Source organism: Thermobia domestica, chromosome 14, assembly GCF_964235325.1.
Source record: "Thermobia domestica chromosome 14, izTheDome1.hap1.1, whole genome shotgun sequence".
Classification (NCBI taxonomy): domain Eukaryota; kingdom Metazoa; phylum Arthropoda; class Insecta; order Zygentoma; family Lepismatidae; genus Thermobia; species Thermobia domestica.
The window spans coordinates 64,508,241-64,528,266 of record NC_137467.1 but is presented as its reverse complement, the minus strand read 5'-3'; the positions used below and the strand labels follow the sequence as shown (position 1 = coordinate 64,528,266).

At 33.8% G+C, this 20,026-nt stretch overlaps 1 protein-coding gene across 4 annotated transcripts in view; it reads right to left on the bottom strand.

The window, feature by feature from the left end:
• LOC145669707 (uncharacterized) overlaps positions 1-20,026 on the bottom strand; it is a 925,722-nt gene that overhangs the window by 51,343 nt on the left and 854,353 nt on the right. For 3 of the 4 annotated variants that reach the window (XM_081738011.1, XM_081738010.1, XM_081738012.1), the window contains 2 exons: positions 8,803-9,128; positions 3,557-3,758 (listed from right to left, as the gene is read on the bottom strand). The exons of the other annotated variant lie outside the window; for it this stretch is intronic. In XM_081738011.1, the coding sequence (XP_081594137.1) occupies positions 3,557-3,758; positions 8,803-9,128 (528 nt within the window). The remainder of the gene's footprint in view (positions 1-3,556; positions 3,759-8,802; positions 9,129-20,026) is intronic. 4 annotated transcript variants of the gene reach the window in all.

Below are 20,026 nucleotides of genomic sequence, written 5' to 3'. Positions count from 1 at the left end.
CACATTGTGTGTAACACTTGTGCCAGCAATCTAAGAAATTGGATTAATGGGAAGGGGCGCTCAATGCCTTTTGCAGTGCCCATGATTTGGAGGGAGCCAAGCGACCACATCAGAGACTGTTATTTTTGTATGGTTCCTTCCATCAAGAAGGGAATTTCCACGAAGAAGAAGCGGGCCTTGATATATCCTAACATTCCTTCTGCAATGCGCCCTGTTCCACATGGAAAAGGACTACGTGTTCCTGACCCACCTTAAGAATACGATCTTTTTTCTGATGATGATCAAGAAGTTGAAGCTCCTGAATCAAGTACTTCGAAGGACCCTACGTTTGTTGTAGAAGAACCTCCATGTGAACCACATAGACTTACTCAAGAGGAACTAAGTGATCTAATCAGAGACTTGGACCTCTCGAAAAGCAAAGCCGACATTTTAGCGTCACGCTTAAAGCAATGGAATTTATTGCAGGAAAAAGTAAATATTTCAGTGTATCGGATTAGGGAGAAGATGTTCACTTCAATTTTTTACTATGGAAGACCACTTGTGGCATGTACAGATGTAAATGGTCTCATGAGGGCACTTAAAATTAATTACGAACCTACGGAGTGGAGGCTCTTTATAGATTCGTCCAAGGTGAGTTTAAAGTCAGTGCTTTTACATATTGGAAATGAACTTCCTTCAATTCATGTAGGTTACGCAGTTCATATGAAGGAATCTTATGAAAACTTGAAATGTTTACTTCAAGGCATTAAATATTACGATTTTCAGTGGCTCATTTGTGGTGACCTTAAAGGAATAGCACTGTTGCTAGGTATGCAGTTAGAGTATACAAAGTATTGTTGCTTTATATGTGAATGGGACAGTAGAGATCGTGGATCTCATTACCGTAAAAGTGATTGGAGTACCAGAGAAACTCTTCAGCCGGGAGTGAAAAATGTGCAGCATGAACCACTGGTAGATCGTAACCGAATTTTGCTTCCCCCTCTACATATTAAATTAGGTCTTATGAAAAGTTTTGTTAAGAGCATGAACCAAGATTATGAGGCCTATAAGTACCTAAGAGGACAATTCCCTCGATTAAGTGATGCCAAAGTTAAAGAGGGTGTTTTCATAGGGCCACAGATTAGGCAACTATTCAAAGATCACAAGTTCGAAGAAATTCTCCAAGGTGAGGAGAAAGCTGCGTGGGAATGGTTGAAGAGTGTTTGTTCACAGTTCTTGGGAAGACACCGAGCAACAAATTACAAACAACTGGTAGCAAAGTTGTTATTGTGCTACGAAAATCTTGGTTGCAATATGTCTCTGAAACTCCACTTTCTTTATTCACATCTAGACTTCTTTTCCGAAGATTGTGGAGCAGTAAGTGACGAACATGGTGAGCGTTTCCATCAAGATATTGCAGCCGTGGAGAAGAGATATGAGGGAAAGTGGAGTTCTAACATATTGGCCGACTACTGTTGGACTATTGCAAGGGATGCTCCAGATGTAACCTACAAAAGGGAAGCCAAGCGAAGACGCTCAAAATAAAATAAACATAATCCTGTACAAGGGATCACTTGAAACGTTTGTCTACATTGCAGTGTAGTTCTTGCACAAAAAGGTATTTGTACATATTTTTCTTGTTTCGATGTTAATACTGATTGTTATTACGGAATTGTTAATGTTTAACATGACCACGGTTACTTTATTTTCTGTATCGCTGTGAAACTGGTATTTGCGCAATTTTGAAAAAGGAAGTACAAGGGTATAGAAAGATATAGGTTAGGGTACTTCTTAACTCCCCAGCTTATCACATCACAGTGAAATAGATAAAAAAAGTGAAATGAGGTTTTTACAAGGATTTTGCTTAAATGTTCTATAAATATTAATACATTTGTATATATACAGCTACTGTTGTACAAGGGCGTTTTTCTTCACAACCTGAGCTAAGAAAATTTTTCTATTATTATTTCCTTTCATATTATGCTTAAATGAATGTAAAAATCGCAATTTCAAAGAATTTACATACTTTCGATCAAAATTTGTTGAACAGTGTTATTTATGAAATTGAAGATGCGGTAACAATTACAGAAGTAACCGAAATATACAATGTAATGTGCAATAGAAATAAGAATTTCATAGTATGCGCAATCCTAGGCCAGAATGTGCCTCTAGTAAATTTCGAAGTGGTTTAAATATCTCAGTTGGTTAACAAAGAAACAATGCAGTACATAGTATACGAAATTCTAGCCACGACTGCGCTGTACAATGTGACTTAATTGAACCTGTATTAACAATAATTGAACCTTTACATAACGGTACTAGATAGTAGATATGACTGGCGTGGAACGGATTAAAACCGTCTCAGTAACCTTAATCTTATTTTTATAAGAATAATTGTTTATACTCTTATAATAATACGTAAAATTCTTAGTTAATATCTTTTGAAAGTGAAAATATTTGTCCACCGTAAAGTGTATATTCGAAAACCTTATTTATGTACTAAACAAATAAATTCAAAATCCTTTGAATTATATCGCATTAAAACCGGAATACCTTTTGCTTACGTAATATTGAGGAGTTAAAAAATGGTGTCGTACTCAGAATACCAAATGAAAGTGGTTACGTACTTTCAAAACTGTAGTACTTCAAATTGTATTATCTAGACTTAATCTCGATTATCTATTATGTCAGATACCAAGGGTGCCGATTTCTCTGTACATTTGGGGGGCCCATTCAGATGCAGAAAGCATATATAATTTTAAAACAAATTGCATTCAAATTATGCCAAATATTGTAAATTTACAAGTACAGTAAGGGGGCCCACATGAGCTTTGGGGGGTCTGGGCCCCCGGGATCGGCGCCCTTGTCAGATACGTCCAATTAATTGCGATTAAGAAAATTTTCTACTCAATGATTTTTCAACCGTAAGGAGCAAATAGGTATCTTACACATTGTGACGCATGTGTGTGCGGGAAAACGCGAAACGATTAATTTTATTATTATTATTAATTGCAAAGTTTTGAAAAAATGTTTCAGTTTGCATCCACTTATATTCATACTTAGTATTGATTTGTGTAGTTTATTTTTTTTAAAAAAGTTTACTTTTACCTTATTTATTTTTGTGCCCGAAGAGGAACACGTACGATGTTGATTGTGGGTTGCATACTAATAGCATAGTATAGTTATGTACGCTCTTTCAGGATTTGGTTTGTGGAGAAAGAGCATGTGGCTCACACTCCACATGTATTCCACATAATTCAATGTTTCATATTACCCTGGGTACTCAAAGGGACGCTAAACTCAAAATTAACATCAACAGATTTAATTAACTAGTGCGACTAATATTAGAATGGGATTATTATATATCTATCAGTATACTACACACTATTCATTTTACTGTATATTTGAGTGTGATATCGAAATAATTTATGGTTAGTTGCATGCATAATTTTAGTTTTAATATATCTATCTATCTATCTATCTATCTATATATATATATATATATATATATATATATATATATATATATATATATATATATAGGTAGATAGATAGATAGAGAAGTAACTAACTGTACCTGAATAAAGCTGGACAAAATATCTACTTCTGAAAACACCAATGCTGTATTTGTTCACATGGAGTGCCTTGTGGGTTTTATTTGTCATAGTAATAATAATATTGACGTTATCAACCGACCAATGCACAGTAATTTTTCCATCGCGAGTAAAAGTTAGATAAACGTATGTGTAATGAGTATCCTTTGCCATGTAGTTATATACCTGAAAATATTTATAAAAATATATCTTAATCTCATTGCTTACATAATAGCAGGGTTTTTGTACACTAAATTCAAATAACTATAATTTTGACCTGGGAATTCAGCTAACACTAATATAACACTAAAATAAATCACCGTAACATAAATGCATTATGTACTTAAATCACTATGGATTGTTATTGCGAAAGTTAATGTTATGAAAGTCAAACTAACTGGTGAAAAAATTCCGATTATACTAAATGTATGTACCATTTTCTTTTTATATTTATAACTATAATATTTAAAATTTTATAAAAAAAAAAAAATAGAAGTGAGCGACTCATAATCACTCAGGCAATACTACTAGTAGTCAGGAACCATAATAATAATAATAATAATAATAATAATAATAATAATAATAATAATAATAATAATAAAAAAAAAATAAAATCTAAGTAGAAGTAAACCATGCTTCTATTAAGAAAGGAAAATATAAGCAATGATTTCTGGAAATATGTATTCTTAATGGGGATTAAGTTTTTTTTTCAAAGAATAACGTATTTCAATAATGTATGAATTTAGGATGAATAATATTGACATCCCATTATCATATCAACTTACCATTTAAAATATCTGAAAACATCCTTCAGTATCTTTAAAAAAAATCCACATAGATGGTAGAAGAAAGGGAAAATGTCTGTAATATTATTGTTTCTTATTGCCTATTCAGAACATGCTTAAAGCAAGGTATCGCTTAACTTATAGGTGTGAAACTCGGCGTCATTTAAATGTAACTATAGAAATGTTTCTGAGTTTCCAGAGATTATCCCCCCCCAAAAAATCAAAAGTTTCTATAATGTTAAAACCTGGATGATTGTTAACAAAGTTCTTGATGGAGGGTTTCACTTAGGTTGGAGCTGTAAAATTTGGCGTTTTATTTCTTAAGTAAATACAATGCAGATAGTATGATCGTTTTTTTTTACATTCTACTCACAACAAAAGAATTTGGACATTTTCGAAAGAAAATGTTTAAGATAAGGATTTATATAAGTATTTACGTATATAAAATAACGATATACGTATTTAAGTTTTTTTAATATTTCGCTTCTAAGACTGTGATGAACATTTTATAATGTTCTTCTCTATACTAAAATAGGTGTTATAAAAATAGGCTGAACGTCGCAAAACGAATTTTTGAATATTGTAAACACTACCTCATAGATGAAATTTTTGTTCCTCCATTAAGTGCGATAAAGACATTGAATCTGGAGGTGTACTTGGTAACTTGTGGAGCAAAGGAACGGCAGCTGAACTTACTACGCAGCTAGTATAGAGTCATTTGTTGGTCATGTGCGTACTTACGTTTCTCGTGAATACACGGCCACCTGGGAAGCGTAGATGCTGCATGTAGCATGAACTGTACGTATATCAGAACATCAGTGATGCCAATTTAGCCTATTTTTGGCTAAATCTAGTCTATTTTGAGACGCATTTAGCAAAGGAAATCTACGAAACGCTTATAGCCTTAAATATAGCTTAGTTTATGACGCTCTTTTGCCATTTTTACCTTTTTATTAACCGTTAAATTAATTCTAAAAATACATTTTCTTTGAAAATAAAGTGTATTTTTTTTTTTTGAAAAAAGTAGCCTATTTGTCATTATATATTATCTTAATAATTGATTTCTCTAGTCAGATGTTTTATTACGCAACACTTGTTTCTCATTCTTCTCTCTCCCCACCTACAGATTTACAACTACTAAATACCTATGGATTCAGAAAGAATTTTAATGTCGCTTCCGTAACTACTTTTGGCTAGGTTTGTTACTTTTTAATTACTTTAATTTTCGCATTTCATTGCAAGAATGAAGGTTTTCTAATACAAAATTTAGTAACCTATTTGATTCTTCAGACTGTATTTGTTTATTAAAGGAAGTAAATGGGATATCTAATAAGTTTGAAATCTCTCAATGCAATCATAATGATTCATGTCGGTGTACGGGGAAATAAAAAGTGTTTGTAAGGACTATGACCTTCCGAAAGAAGGACTATTGAAAATTGGGACAATGCCAGTCTACACAAAAACAACCAATCCACAATCCAACGATGGTATATACATCCAGTTCCAGCGCCTCGGCTAGCTGTGTCGTCATCGGTGATGACTTATTTGAATTAAACTGATAATATGACTGTTGACTTTCACAAATGAGATGAGTTGTTGATGGATTTTATTGTAATTTAAAGTCATGTATGTTGCTTGTTAGTTTTCAGAAAATAAAATTCAAGATTTCAAATCTTACTATAACTCACTGATAATCCTACATACAAAAAAGGGGCTTAAAATATACAATGTGGGTTATAGGTTAGCAGATCAAACTTTAGCCATTTTTTGTGTAAAAAAGCTTAATTCTGAAGACCATCTAACCTATTTTCTTCGGAGGTTGTTGGCAACACTGCAGGACATGTATACGAATCAATGTTGGTGGAAGTTGGTATCGAGCCATGAACAAAAGATACCAGAAATTTGTGCTGTACTATGGTTTCACCACGGTTTACAATTGGATAAGAAAAAAAAAAAAAGAGTAGTTTCAAATATCGAGAAATTGACCAGGGAAGACATTGTAAGGAAGCTCGGAGTTGAAAAGAGTGTGAGCCATATGTAAAAAGGCTATACGTTTTGTCACAAAACTGTACGGAAAATAGTGAGTCGATAATTGTCAAACACCAAACGGCGACTTGTGTGTCAAGGACAATTTTATTATACATCACAGCTTTAACAAGGGTTTATCAATAATGATCACAATAGGAAGTATTAAGACAAATACAACTATATATATTCGACTGGCGCCTCTATAGGTAGATTGTGTCAAGTACTGACAGTGTTGCCACAGTCCTAGCTCTGGAGTGGGCTGAAAAATAGTACCAAATTGAAACAAAAAGGGCTGAATTCATTTTTTGTCAAAAAGTAAAATATTTTTGCCCACGAATGATCATCCCTGATTTAACTTTAGGCTTATACATAAAGTTTGTTACAACGCGTCGATGTAGACCTCTAACGCAGAAATGTTCGGGTATTTTTGTATTCGTCAATATGGCGTCGCTAGTAAACAACTTAGCCCGGTAAGCCGGCAACTACGTCTACAGGTGCGTCATTTAGGAGGGACAGGGAGGGGCATTTGCCCTCCCTAAGTTTAACATTTATATAGATTTTATCAATAGAATAGTATTAAGTCAGTGAAAAACGCGAAATTTTACTTATATCAAAGGGGTCTTGCCCCAAGCCAAATTTGAAATGACGCTATTGCTACGTCAATGTATTTTTTCGTGCTATACCATGCCGTTGGGGGGTCAGTCTCGGGCGCTGAAATAAGGGGGCGCAAAAATCGGAAGGAGAAAAGAAAGAAAAAGTGCTCAAAATCAAGAGAAAAACAGGGTTTACTTTTAAAAACTTTATTATGCTTCGCGCCAACCATAGTGGTGCTTTGCAGCTGGTCTATCGACCTCAGTCATATGTATGGGGGCGCCCAGGCGCTGATATGTCGTATATTCTCGCCCAGGCGCTGATTTTCCACGGTACGGCACTAGTGCTATTATTTTTTTGATGTATAATCTTTTCAATGACACATAAATTATAGACTTACTTCAGCACCCGCTGGTCTTCTTTAGAATATGGAACAGTTGATTCAACGTGTGTACTTAAAAAAAAAAATCAAGCTAAAATTTCCACCACACTGCTTCTTTCTCGTCTTCTTCCTGCGCGACGCGGATGCGCCAATCTAGCGTCATTTGTTTCCCGGTATAGTTCGAATTACGAATTTTGCACATGAAGTTTGTAGCGTTATGCGGTGCAACGTCACAGAATGAATGTTCACCAGCATTTCTTAAGAGTCGAACACAGTATGAGTAACGTGAACTTTTGAAAATGTGACAATATTTGTTAAATGGTGCTGAATTGGGTAGAATTGTACCAACTTTTTCACAAAAGGGGCTGAAAATGCCAGCGTGGTACCAACGGGCCGATGAGTGACAAAAAGGGCTGAATCTGGTACAATTGTACCAAGTGTGGCAACACTGAGTACTGATATGTTCTACATTTCACATGTCCAATCACCTTTTTACATTCCAAGTCAGTCTGTCCAAATGTTTTTCTATTTTTGTATGCTACAGAGTTACGAATATATTTTCAACCCAAATTTCCTTCTGGTAATTCCTATGTCTTTTCAACAGAACTTCGATAAAAGCTAGTATATATTGATATTATTACACCACAATTTATACATATACATAAATGATAATTCAAATTGAGTCAAATTACAGTAAAAAGCAACACCGAAGTTACAGGTTCGAACCTATTGTAGGAATTAATGTTTTATATTAGTAAGTGAATTTCCAGTTAAGAATTCAAAATTATAAAATGAATGTTCTGTGACATTATTGTCATAACGTTCGTTTGCTGTGCTGAACTACAATATGTATGCCCTAAGTGGTTCTAAGAAATTATTTATTTTTTATTCTTTACTATCAACATGGTTTCTTATCTACATATGCAGAAAAATATAATTTTATGTATTTTGAACTTAATTTATTTGTAAGTGAGTGCTTAGCAATATAGTAAATTTACTGCAAAAAATATCGGAAATGTAGATTATGATAAAAAATAACAGACGCAAGCTGAATCAAGTTATTCTTCTCGTAAATGTCAACAAGATTATAATTATTACGTTGTCAATTACCGACTAGTGCACTGGTTAGCTTTTTTGGAACTCTATATTTGAAACCAGACATTCTAAAGCAAAGCATAATATAAATATCCAGTTGATGAATTCATATATTTTATTAAAACGTGAGTCATGTTTAAGTAAATTGAAATCAACTTTACTGATATCCATTATATTAATAATAAGCATATAAAATATTGGCTTCTCTTTCTAAAGTTACGTATTAATAAAACCGATTTCCAGCAATACTATTTATGATCAACGCGTTCAAATAAACTTAATGAAAATATATACAATTAATGTAAAGAAAATACTAGCGTTATTAGAAAATAAGAAAAGCGATTCTTACCCATTTTTTGTCCAATTCAATGCATTTTAAGTTATACGTTCCACCTATGATGTGGAAGTGAATTTTATCACCACCCTTACCATCACATAAGGAAATGGTACTAAATACGTTAAATTTTTCATCGGTTTGAAGCTTGTTGCTACGGTTGCGGTGCTTCAATTGTATAACATAAGAATAAGGACTAAATATATCATTTGTCTGTGTCAAATATATATTAATAAATCCATCGTTTTCATACAGTTCTATAAATTTTATGGTTAGGCTTCCACTAAATTCCCCAAATGATGTCATGCTATTTTCAAGTACTATTCCTGTATCAGGAATGCCTAAAAATAAAGCGGTAAATTGGGTTAGAATATGTAAAAATTTAGTAGTAGGTTTAATCATATTTCAAATATATATATTTCCTCTCTATTTTGTTTCAATTTATTTCAGTTACATGTATTTACCAGTATTTAGAAACTTTAATCATACATAATTGTGGTGTTTCTTTTCTTAAATTTTGAATATGAAACTGGTACGTCACTGTCACATAACTGCAGAATTTCTAGCAGGGTACCGACAGCTATTGAGATCTGGCTAAAAATTGTCCGAACAATACGAATGTTGAAAAACTGCATAGGCATAGGAACAAATACTTTAGACGCCATTTAGCTTTTAGCAAAAGTCAGTCGTAAAAATAATGGGTTACCTCATTCCGTTAGTAGTCATTGATGCCATATCAATAGTTTATGTGGAAGTTTTGATCTTGCACGTAAACACACTGGTTTTAACATTTTAGTACTTTTGATACTCAGAATATATAGGTTAGGATATCAAATTATTTGCTTGAATATTTAAAGTATCACTAAGTGGTAAGACATATTGAAGTGTAGTTCAACTTCTTTCTAATTGTTACTAAGGAGAAACATTCATATGACGTTAGTTTCATCGAATGAAACAGGTAATAAATAACCTAAACCGGATTTCTCTGAGTTGGTCTTCGCTTAAGTACGTAGGTTAGTCATTGCGTACTCTGAGCAACTCAAAAGAAAATTAAGTTCTAAACTACTATACTAATGATACAGTGATAAGGTGCTATACTAATCGGTTTAATAATCTCTGGTTCATTTTTCCTTCAAGCGTTTGTATATATATATATATATATATATATATATATATATATATATATATATATATATAGCGGAAGGTAGTACACAGTGGATCAGAAGGCGTTATTCATTTATTTATTGCACAAATTCACATAGCGCATGTCAGTTATTCTGTTTTCACATTACACACTTATGAACGAAATGTCAACAACAATGGGTACTTCTCATTTGAGGTGAAATGAAAAATCTGTTTTCCTTGTGCTGAAGTAAAAAATGAAGTAATAGAAGTGAATGCTCTGACACTATGATTTATCTTGTAATTTAGAATATCATGGACATGGGAAGTAGGTAAGAATGTATTTGTAATATAGCATTGTTTATTTTGTTCTTCTACTTTAATAGTTCCTTGTCGTGGGAAACTGTTTAGGGTGACACCAACAAGTACACAGTGGATCACATCGGTGTGGTACACAGTGGACTGATCCACTCTGTACCTCATTGTGTTTATAGAAGTTCAATGTATTTGGCATACTCGTTTAGAAACAAGTCATAGTATTGGCATTTCACGGAGCTTTTAATATCATGTTACACGTTACAGGTTAATGGTTTAACCACAAGGAAATATATGCAAGGCAACATGAAAGGCATTTATTTAGATGAGAGAAGCAGTGCAATTAGTGGTGGAGCAGGGATATTCTATTAGCAGCGTTGGTAAATTGAAGAACATTGATTACACAACTTTGAGCAGATGTGTCAGAAAATAAGAAAGTACCAGGTGACAATGTTAAAATGAAATCAAATTATTCTGTATGACAAATATTCACTTCAGAGTTGGAGCATTTATTTCCGAAATATATACAAATGTGCAACAAAATGTCTTAGTCTACGTTGCCGTGAGGCGTTTGGCATATGAAATTGACAAGAACAACAATATATCGATACCTGCTTCGTGGGGAAAAAAGCAAAATTTCAGGTCTAGAGTGAATCGTAATAAAGATCTTAGTATTCGAAATTCCGAAGATGTGTTGAATAGCGTCAATCTTAAACTCTCAAGATTGATGTCATTCAACAAACACAATGTTGAGGCATCCTTTAGTAATTTACGTAACTTATCTACGAAATATCCCAAATTCTGTAGCCTTTCATGTATTTCCAACTTACACATGAACTAGAACAGTTCAGACATCCAAGAAAGTAATAACGGAGAAAGAAGCCCGTGAATAAAAGGAGTTCAAATTCAGCAGCAATCTGAAGCAAAACGGATAAAATAAAGACTTTCAGTCCTGAAGAAAGGGAAAGAAAATAGTTCAACAGCGAATGATGATTTTAAGCCAATTATATTATAAGATTCTTTAGATGATGATGATACTTTAGAAAACGAAATCTTTCAGTTTAACGTCACACGATTATGCCCCTCAGGCTAAGGAAGACGGACCATGTTACTTTAGAGACAGAAACTACTACTTATTGATGATTTGGAACAGAGCCAAAGAGAAGTTCAACCTGGTGATTACGTTCTTGTAAGATTTCTTTCACGGACACATTACATTGGTCAAATCACGACTAGGAAAGACAATGAAAATGATTTTTAGATTTCGTTTCTAAGAAGTGAGAAGATACATGAAAGTATCGTCCACCCAAATAATCCAGATATTTCACCCACACACAATATTTGAATAGTAAGACGGCTTCCAAAATCTCTTATTGTGAAGAATAAAATACTGTCTGTTAATATCAGGTTGCCGGTAGAGTTCCATGGAATTGATCTCCGCTAACCGTTTGAAGTTTCAAAGGATGATAATGTAGAGCTGGACATATATTTTTCTCGTCATAGTGAAACTAATAATTTGCGTAATCAGACTAATTGAATTAAGTACAGAAAGTTAAATTCTCCATTTTATAACAAATTGATTATGCTATTGTGCATAACTACTAAATTTACTAATCCAAAACCAAAGATTCTCTGTACAAGATATCAATTTAATTGTCTAAAAAGTTTGTTTTATAACAGTCGTTTGTATTGTTTATTTTGGTAATCAATTTCTGAAATTAATACTATGCTATTAAGATGCTTGTAATACTTCGATTCTAACTTTTATTTAGAATTTTAAAATTTATTTTGTATTGTGAGTAATATAGATTTTGATAATAATGCTTAAAATTTTATGTAGATTTGGAGATTTTCAGATGATGGGCTCCATTATCATTCGGTTTCTATTCATTACTTTCAATACATTGTTCCTTTGATCCACTGTGTACGCATATATGATCCACTGTGTACGATGGTGGTACACAGTGAATCACTTTACAAGCATTGGCGTTAACTGTAACTGTAAAATACAGAGCAGCGCTTCATATTAATAAATTACTTACGAATGTAGTAGAGACATGTGTCTATGTTCTACACTAAACAAATGCCAGTAATAGTTGCATTAAACGGATTTATGCTGAAAGTTTTAAAAACTGATCCACTGTGTACTACCTTCCCCTATATATATATATATATATATATATATATATATATATATATATATATATATATATATATATATATATCCACAGGATGAGCCGTTTGAATCTGTTTTAGGAAATATCTTAAAACTAAAAATCGGATTAAAAATGAACCTGTAACGAAAGTTACTCGTTTAGAAGGGGACATCCAATGATACTACACTCAACCCCCTGCACCAACTCCAGGCCCGGAGGGGTCAACTTTGAAATCTTAAGTGGAACCCCCATTTGTTATTGCATATTCGGATTCTCCAAGCAAAAAATACTTAACTTTTGTATTGAACACTTTTTCGTTGCGTGATAGATGGCGCTGTAAACGACAAAAATCAAAATGGGTACATGTCGTCTAAAATTGTAAGAAAATGTTCGAAATTGTCACTATTTTCTGCGATATATTTTTATCATTCAAATTACCGTCCATGAACCACGGACTTCGATCATGCGTCGCAGTTCGTGGTTAGACTCTCGCTGCGTGTCTGACACTTGCAATGTGTATTGCAGAAAACGGGCACAATTTTGAACATTTGTTTCAGTAAACAATGTTGCTCTATGAGAGGCAAGGGGAATCCCCTAAATCAAGCACCCCGATGATGAGAGGCAAGAAAACTCGCTATAGCACTCCGATAGTAAAAGACAATGGGGATTCACATTAAAAGCGCATATCTATGGGAACAAACTATTACTACTTCCATATCGTTGTTCCTGGGGAACGCTAAAACTAGATTTTAATTCACTGATAAAACAAACCATGAATGTTTCCAACTGCTGTTCACTACAGCTATATCTGTGACAGAAATTACCCCAACAGTCTGAAGAAAGTATTGTGGTATGTTCTGGAGAATCAATTGGTTTCACATTACAGATTTTAGAATAACTGACTTACTAACCCCCTGAGTTGGTGATGGTGAGATCAACTATGGTGTCATTTGATAGCATCTGAAATATATGAAAACCAGTAAAATTCCCAATGTGATGTGCATTTCTTGAGATATTACTTTTTAACTGTTTATAACCCATTACGATTATTTTTCGATAACAGCACCATCAAGCACGCAACCAAAAAATGTTCAGTACAAAAGTTACAATTTTCCCCGGAATATCGGAATATAAAATAAAACATGAGGGTTCCTATTTAAGATTTCAAAGTTGACCACTTCCCGTCACCGGGGTGGGGCAGAGTGTCGAGTATCGTGTCACTGAATGTCCCTCTTGTAGACGAACAACTTTTATTACAACCTTTTAAACTCTGATATGTAGTTTTCCACCTTTTTCCAAAAAGTTTTAAAGGCATCGTTTACCAAATGTTCGTAACCCATTTTGATATTTGTCGATTACAGCGCCATGTTTCAAGCAACGAAAAGGTGTTCAATACAAAAGTTACAATTTTTCCCCGGCGAATCCAAATATGCTATAAAGAATGCGTGTTCCTATTTAAGATTTAAGACTCCCTCACGCCACCGAGGGTGGTGGAGCAGGGGGTCGAGTGTAGTATCATTCAATGTCCCTCTTCGAAACGAACAACTTTAATTACAAATTTTTAAATTCTGATTTTTTAGTTTTCCAGATATTTCCAAAATAGTTATAAATGCCTCAACCGATATATATACAGGGTGTCCATAAAGTCCGTTGCTACCGCGTGTATCTTCGAATCGTCTGCGAATGGGACAAAACGGAAAAACACGTCCATCATTTTAACGGGCTTGGACTTTGAGCTATAAAAGCTCCACCCCAGGTATCCTCATATAGGGGTATGTGGGGTCAACTTAAAATTTTAAATGGCAGAGGGGTCGAGTAATATATCGTTGGAAAGGACTCTACAAGAGAAATATTTCGAAGAAAGTTTCACTTGTAGAGTCGTTTCCAACGATATATTACTCGACCCCTTTGGCATTTAAAATTTTCAAGTTGACCCCACGTACCCTTATATGGCGGGGTCTAGAGTGGACCTTCTATAGCACAAAACTCACGCTCCTTAAAATAATGATGGACACTTTTTTGTGTTTTCTCATATTCGCAGTTGTTTCGAAGATACACGGTGTGGCACCGGACTTTATGGACACCCAGTAATATATATATATATATATATATATATATATATATATATATATATATATATATATAATATATACAGAGAGAGAGAGAGAGAGAGCTTGGTTAAATGTAATAGGGAGTAGGCTGACAAGCATACTTAACGTTTATTAGAACTCTAAGAGACACAGTACATTGGTCACCTCGTGAACGTGTAGCTACTCCTTATAGTTTGCCTTTCTGTGTGAGGACCGACGAATGGAAGAATACCGGATAATATTTCTCCAATAACAATACGCAAATTCTAGGGTTTAACTCCATCGGACGGTGTGGTCGCAAGTTCTCACAGCCACAGTCGTCCAGTAACGCAAATTGACCGCGATAGGGCAGTACATATTCTAAAAGTAAGAGGGCACCTGGACTGAAGGTTGGAAGCTTAGCTTAGCCGCCCAGACGTCCTCAGTTTTCAAACAATGACTAGAATTTTGTTCACACGGAATCGTGTTTTCAATTTTCATTAGATATCTACGATTTAATAGACGGCATAATCTTGCCAGACTAGAACAAACTGCCATTAATGAGCACTGAAGTCAGTTTGATAAATGACTTAAGGCGTGGTTAAAAACTATAATACTTTATTAGCTCTACAAGTAGGTACAGATTCATACAAGAAACAATTATATGTTGGGTTCTTCAATGCTGGCCCGTTATTATTTCAGCTGGCTTTAAAATTTATTGAGTGTATGAACTACCCTTAGAAAATAAGTAGATATACCCTATGTAATACTGATGCAAAGTTTTAATGCACATTAAATGAAAATTAAAATTATCATAGAATTTTCAAAACACGACAGACTTCACTATAGTTGTATATTAATACTGAAATATTATCAAATAATTTTGCAAGTCTTGGAGATTCAAGTGAACGACACATAAAAATCCGAAAACTGAATCATTATTAAGAGAAATAGGAACAGTCGAGAACAGCGATCAATTAAAAAAAGTCAAAAGCATTGGATTCAAGTGGAAAACCGGCTTTAAATTTTAAATCCACAATACTTATGACATCTTCAAACATTTCAGGAGTCTAATTTCGTAAATAATGCACTACATTTAGGTCCGATATTAACTACTCAATCAATAACTAGGTATTCAATTCAATAACTAGAAATATCTGTAAAGTACTTCTACGGCTGACGTTCTAAGCGTAACCACCATCTAGGTTAAGGTAAGTATAAATGGCGATAGTGAAAGATCTCGTCTTTTATAGGCTTCATACGTCCACCCATTATTATTACTTATGTTTATAACTTGGTGTCTCTGACTATGTTCCAATAACAGGAAGATTTACTCCTACACCCTACAGCAGTGCCTCTATATACAAAGGTTGTAAATTCGCCCACGCACTCCAGCAGCGCCTTTGTATATAAAACAACTGCCGTTCTAATTATACGACAGTGTCGATACTATCTGATAAGCAATTGAAGCTGAAGCGAGAAATAGAGGAAGATGTTTATATTACATCACAGGAAATCTGTGACGCATTAATCCCACATTACACGTAACTAGCTTTAATAAAGAACAAAAAGTAAGACACTTCTTCCTTTTGACCACAAAATCTTATAACTGAATTACAGAACTTAACATTTGAATAGTTCATTATAGCTTCCTAATATTAATTGAATCATATTTTGTATAGGACAGTACGAGTGTTCATTGCTAATGGAGTTAACAATCATGGTTTGCTCGTGAAGTCCAATCCTAAGAACCAAATTAGATATTCATTGCCTTAAGGCGTCAACACCACAGAGAGTGTCAGTAAGTTTCTTAAGCACTGCTAAACAATTACTAAGGTTTGAGTGTTATGGTCATTCTACAACAATATGCCAAATAATAACTGAGATTATAAAATATTCAATACGAAAGAACAGAACCCTGCACTTACTAGAAATAGGTACAATAAGAATGTTTCGTAAAAGGTCAAGCGTGTATCGCCCCCTCTCAATACGTAACAACTATGTGATGTTGTATGTCAATTGGTCTAAATACGTTCCGGCGAATAGACAATATTTTCTTAGCCTTGTTAAAAGCCTCTCACCAGCCACAGCGTATTCACTGGGAGTATAACTACTGATCCAAATCAGGGAACACAGTGTTCAATGTGAACAAGCTGTTCTTGACAGCTTGGTTGTGTTGTGCCGTCAATTTCCAGCACCCAACAGTAAACAAACACATCTTTGTTTCTGTGGCGTGTATATTACAAAAATATTTTGCACTAAATATGTTCGCTAAAAGTACTCTGAAAGCTTATATTAAAGTTTCTATGTAAGCCTAAATAAGTACATCATGCATGAAAAAAGATAAAGTATTTGACTAGGCGTAAATTTTGCTGGTGTTACTTTAGCAGTGTAACCGGTACTCTTATTGCCGGAGAAGATACCAGAGCTATCACATTTCTTACCGCCTGTATGTTATTTATGAATACCAGATACTGTTTTAACTACACTTCTTAGTTCCTTTTTTGCTTTCTGGTATGTGGTAATAATCCAAGATTGTGCCTAGGCTGAATAGCAAAACCATGTAGTACCACTGCACAGAGAAATCTGGATTTGCAAAATAACAATTTTCACGTGTTAAGGAAACAAAGTAACTTTGAGGATAGATCCAAAAGAGATAAGTTTGATTTTGAGAACTTTAATTCGATCATATTAGCAAAATTCTTACAAGTGAACATTTATTTATCTGTTTTTGTTATTTATGACACAGAAATATAATTAACTGCATTTATTCAGTTACACGACAAAAAACAGTATGGAGTAGCAGCCGTACTGATTGAAAAGAAGTTTCTTTCCTACAGAAAGAACATTGCATTACTTGAAATCAATTTGGAATTTATTTGTGTTAACACCACATACACGCACACGAGGAAAGGAGATATGTATAAAAATTAAATGGATATGTATTAAAATTAAATGGATTCAGGCATCACTCACACTATTGACGTCACATATGCCAACATAACACACCCTACCTAATACAATCTGTTGATTATTCATGTTATAGCTGATCTTTCTTATGTTATGACAAATCTTAGCTCCATATATTTTCTACTCTTCGTATATCTGTCGAACACGCTATCTGTAGAATACCTATGGACAAACACACAATTATATGTTTTGTTCCGAATTCCGACTTGATTCTCTACGCTAAGGTAAATATGTACTACAGGTTACTACTGACACAGTTGCTAGAATTGTAACTTTTTACAAAATTTCTCCTACACAAGTAAACAAGTGATGGTTGAGATACTGACTTTAAAAATATATAGCAATGCCTTTTAAAAAAATCCTCACTTAAGAATAGAGAGATGCTACTTAGGAGGTACATAGTTTTTTTTTACTTCATTGACTATTTATAATTTAGTTTGTGATGTGATTTTTTAATTTCATTATATCTTTTTTGTATAAATTTCTTTCCATTTTCGTCATTCTTATTTTGGTTAAATGTGACTAATAATTAATAAATTTCAAATCGAATTAATCTCTACTTCTTATGTTCCTTTATATAAGCTCTAATGAGTAGAGATCAATTATTTTTTTCTTTGAATCATTTACAATCGAATTAAAAAGTCTGACTCACAAAAATCGTAGGATTGTTCGGAGCGTGAATATATGTGAAAATTTGATTCTCGTCTTCTGACTGATGAAGTATCGATTTACTGTTGCCAGTAATCACTACTTAGTGCACTATTATGAGAAAAATGCTTATTTCTTTTCTTTGATTTGCGTATGCATATATATCGTCATATGAGAAAAGGAGGAACGTAACTCAATTTTCGTAGCTTCACAGAAGAGAGGAAAAAGTTTCTTTTTTCAAACAAATGCTATTTTAATTAGATGGTAAACACATTATTTCACATCAGGCAAGGTATTACAAAGTCAGGTTCAATAACAGGCAAAACACATCAGGTTGGGCTTTCAGAATTATGTTCATATTTCAAGCAAACAAAAATTATATTCTTGGGGTTATGTTCCTTTGGTTCTCATATGACGTTATGGACTATGGTTAATCTTAAATGAACATTTCCTTTCTGGCCAAAGGTTATAATTTAAAGATATATTTGTGTAGAACTAGTCTTTATTATACCAGATACCAAAAACCTCAGTTCGTTTCAGAGATACAGTGATTCAAACAATGCAAAAATGAGCAGGTTACATAAAGCAACAAAACAAGTGTTTTGAAGTGACGTAATTTTTAGGCATAATTTTAGTCATATTGAAAGCCGCAGAGAATACGTTCATATTATAGTTTCGTACTGGGAACTACATATAAAGTTTCCAGTGGAATAGTGAAAGAAAAAGTAACAAAATAAGTAATGTACTTACTGTATATAAAAGTAATGTGTTATTAAGACTATTCTATTAGTTTCAAATACATTAATGGTCATTTGAAATGTTCTATCGTTACAACTATTTGAGATACATATACCCAAGATTACTTTATTATTGTATTACACCAAATGTTAAGTGTCTTTGTACTATATCATTTCAAATTAAATCACGCGCAGTATGAGAATATCTAAGCAACCATATTATAGCTTTTATTTATTTTGAAAATTTGTCGTGATCCCTATGATATTATAGTACGGCTACAAATAATAACTTTTTGCACCAAAAAACTTTTAATGCCTTTTAAAAAATACGTATCGCACTACATCCTTACATTGTTTCTATTATTTACTCTACATATTAGCAATTAGTCACCCCACACTATTGCTACAATTATTATCTTAATACTGTAAGAATCGTATTATAAATATATAGGCTTTACTTTCTTACTATATTTCTACAAGGGACATGCTTTCGTGGTCACCGCAATGGTTCGGAACTGGAGAAATCTGTGGCGAAGAGGCAGACATACCGAAAGGCTATCGAAAGAGCATCATAACAAGAGAAGTGTTAGGAAACTTTTATTCTGATCCAGGTGCCAACACTGTACGCTAGGCATCATAAAGATATAATGTCATTCATGGTCCTACATAAATTTATTTTGGACTTAAATTATTTAGCGAGCAGACTCATAGTTACAATCGCCATGACTAAGTGGCGACGGAAGATTTTCGAGCCTCAACAAGAGGACTATTGGCAGAAATTCACTATGTATTATGTGTGTTGTTACTTTCAAACTTCGACTTTTTCTTTTCAATAACCCCACATGAACTATTGTTAAAACGCGTACGAGCTAAATTCTCTCGTTAACTCTGAGGTGAATAATGTTTGGTATATGAGTTTTGTGTTTTGTTTGTGTCCGTAGGTCCATAAAGGAAAATGTCATGAAAGCAAACCTTTGAAGATTTCAGCCTTTTGTGAATCAATCACGGTGTAGATAGACTTCTTTTGTATTGATTCACTCGCTGGAACAGAATATTGTGTTTATTTATCGTCATGACACACCACAAACATTAATTTCAAAGGATATTGTGGGTAAATAGTAGAATGCTCTCTCTAGTGCGAGGGTCCCTGGTTCGAACGCAAGTCATTTAAATTTGTGGTGGACAGCATAGTGTTAGTGGGTGCTCTCCCATTCCAACCTTT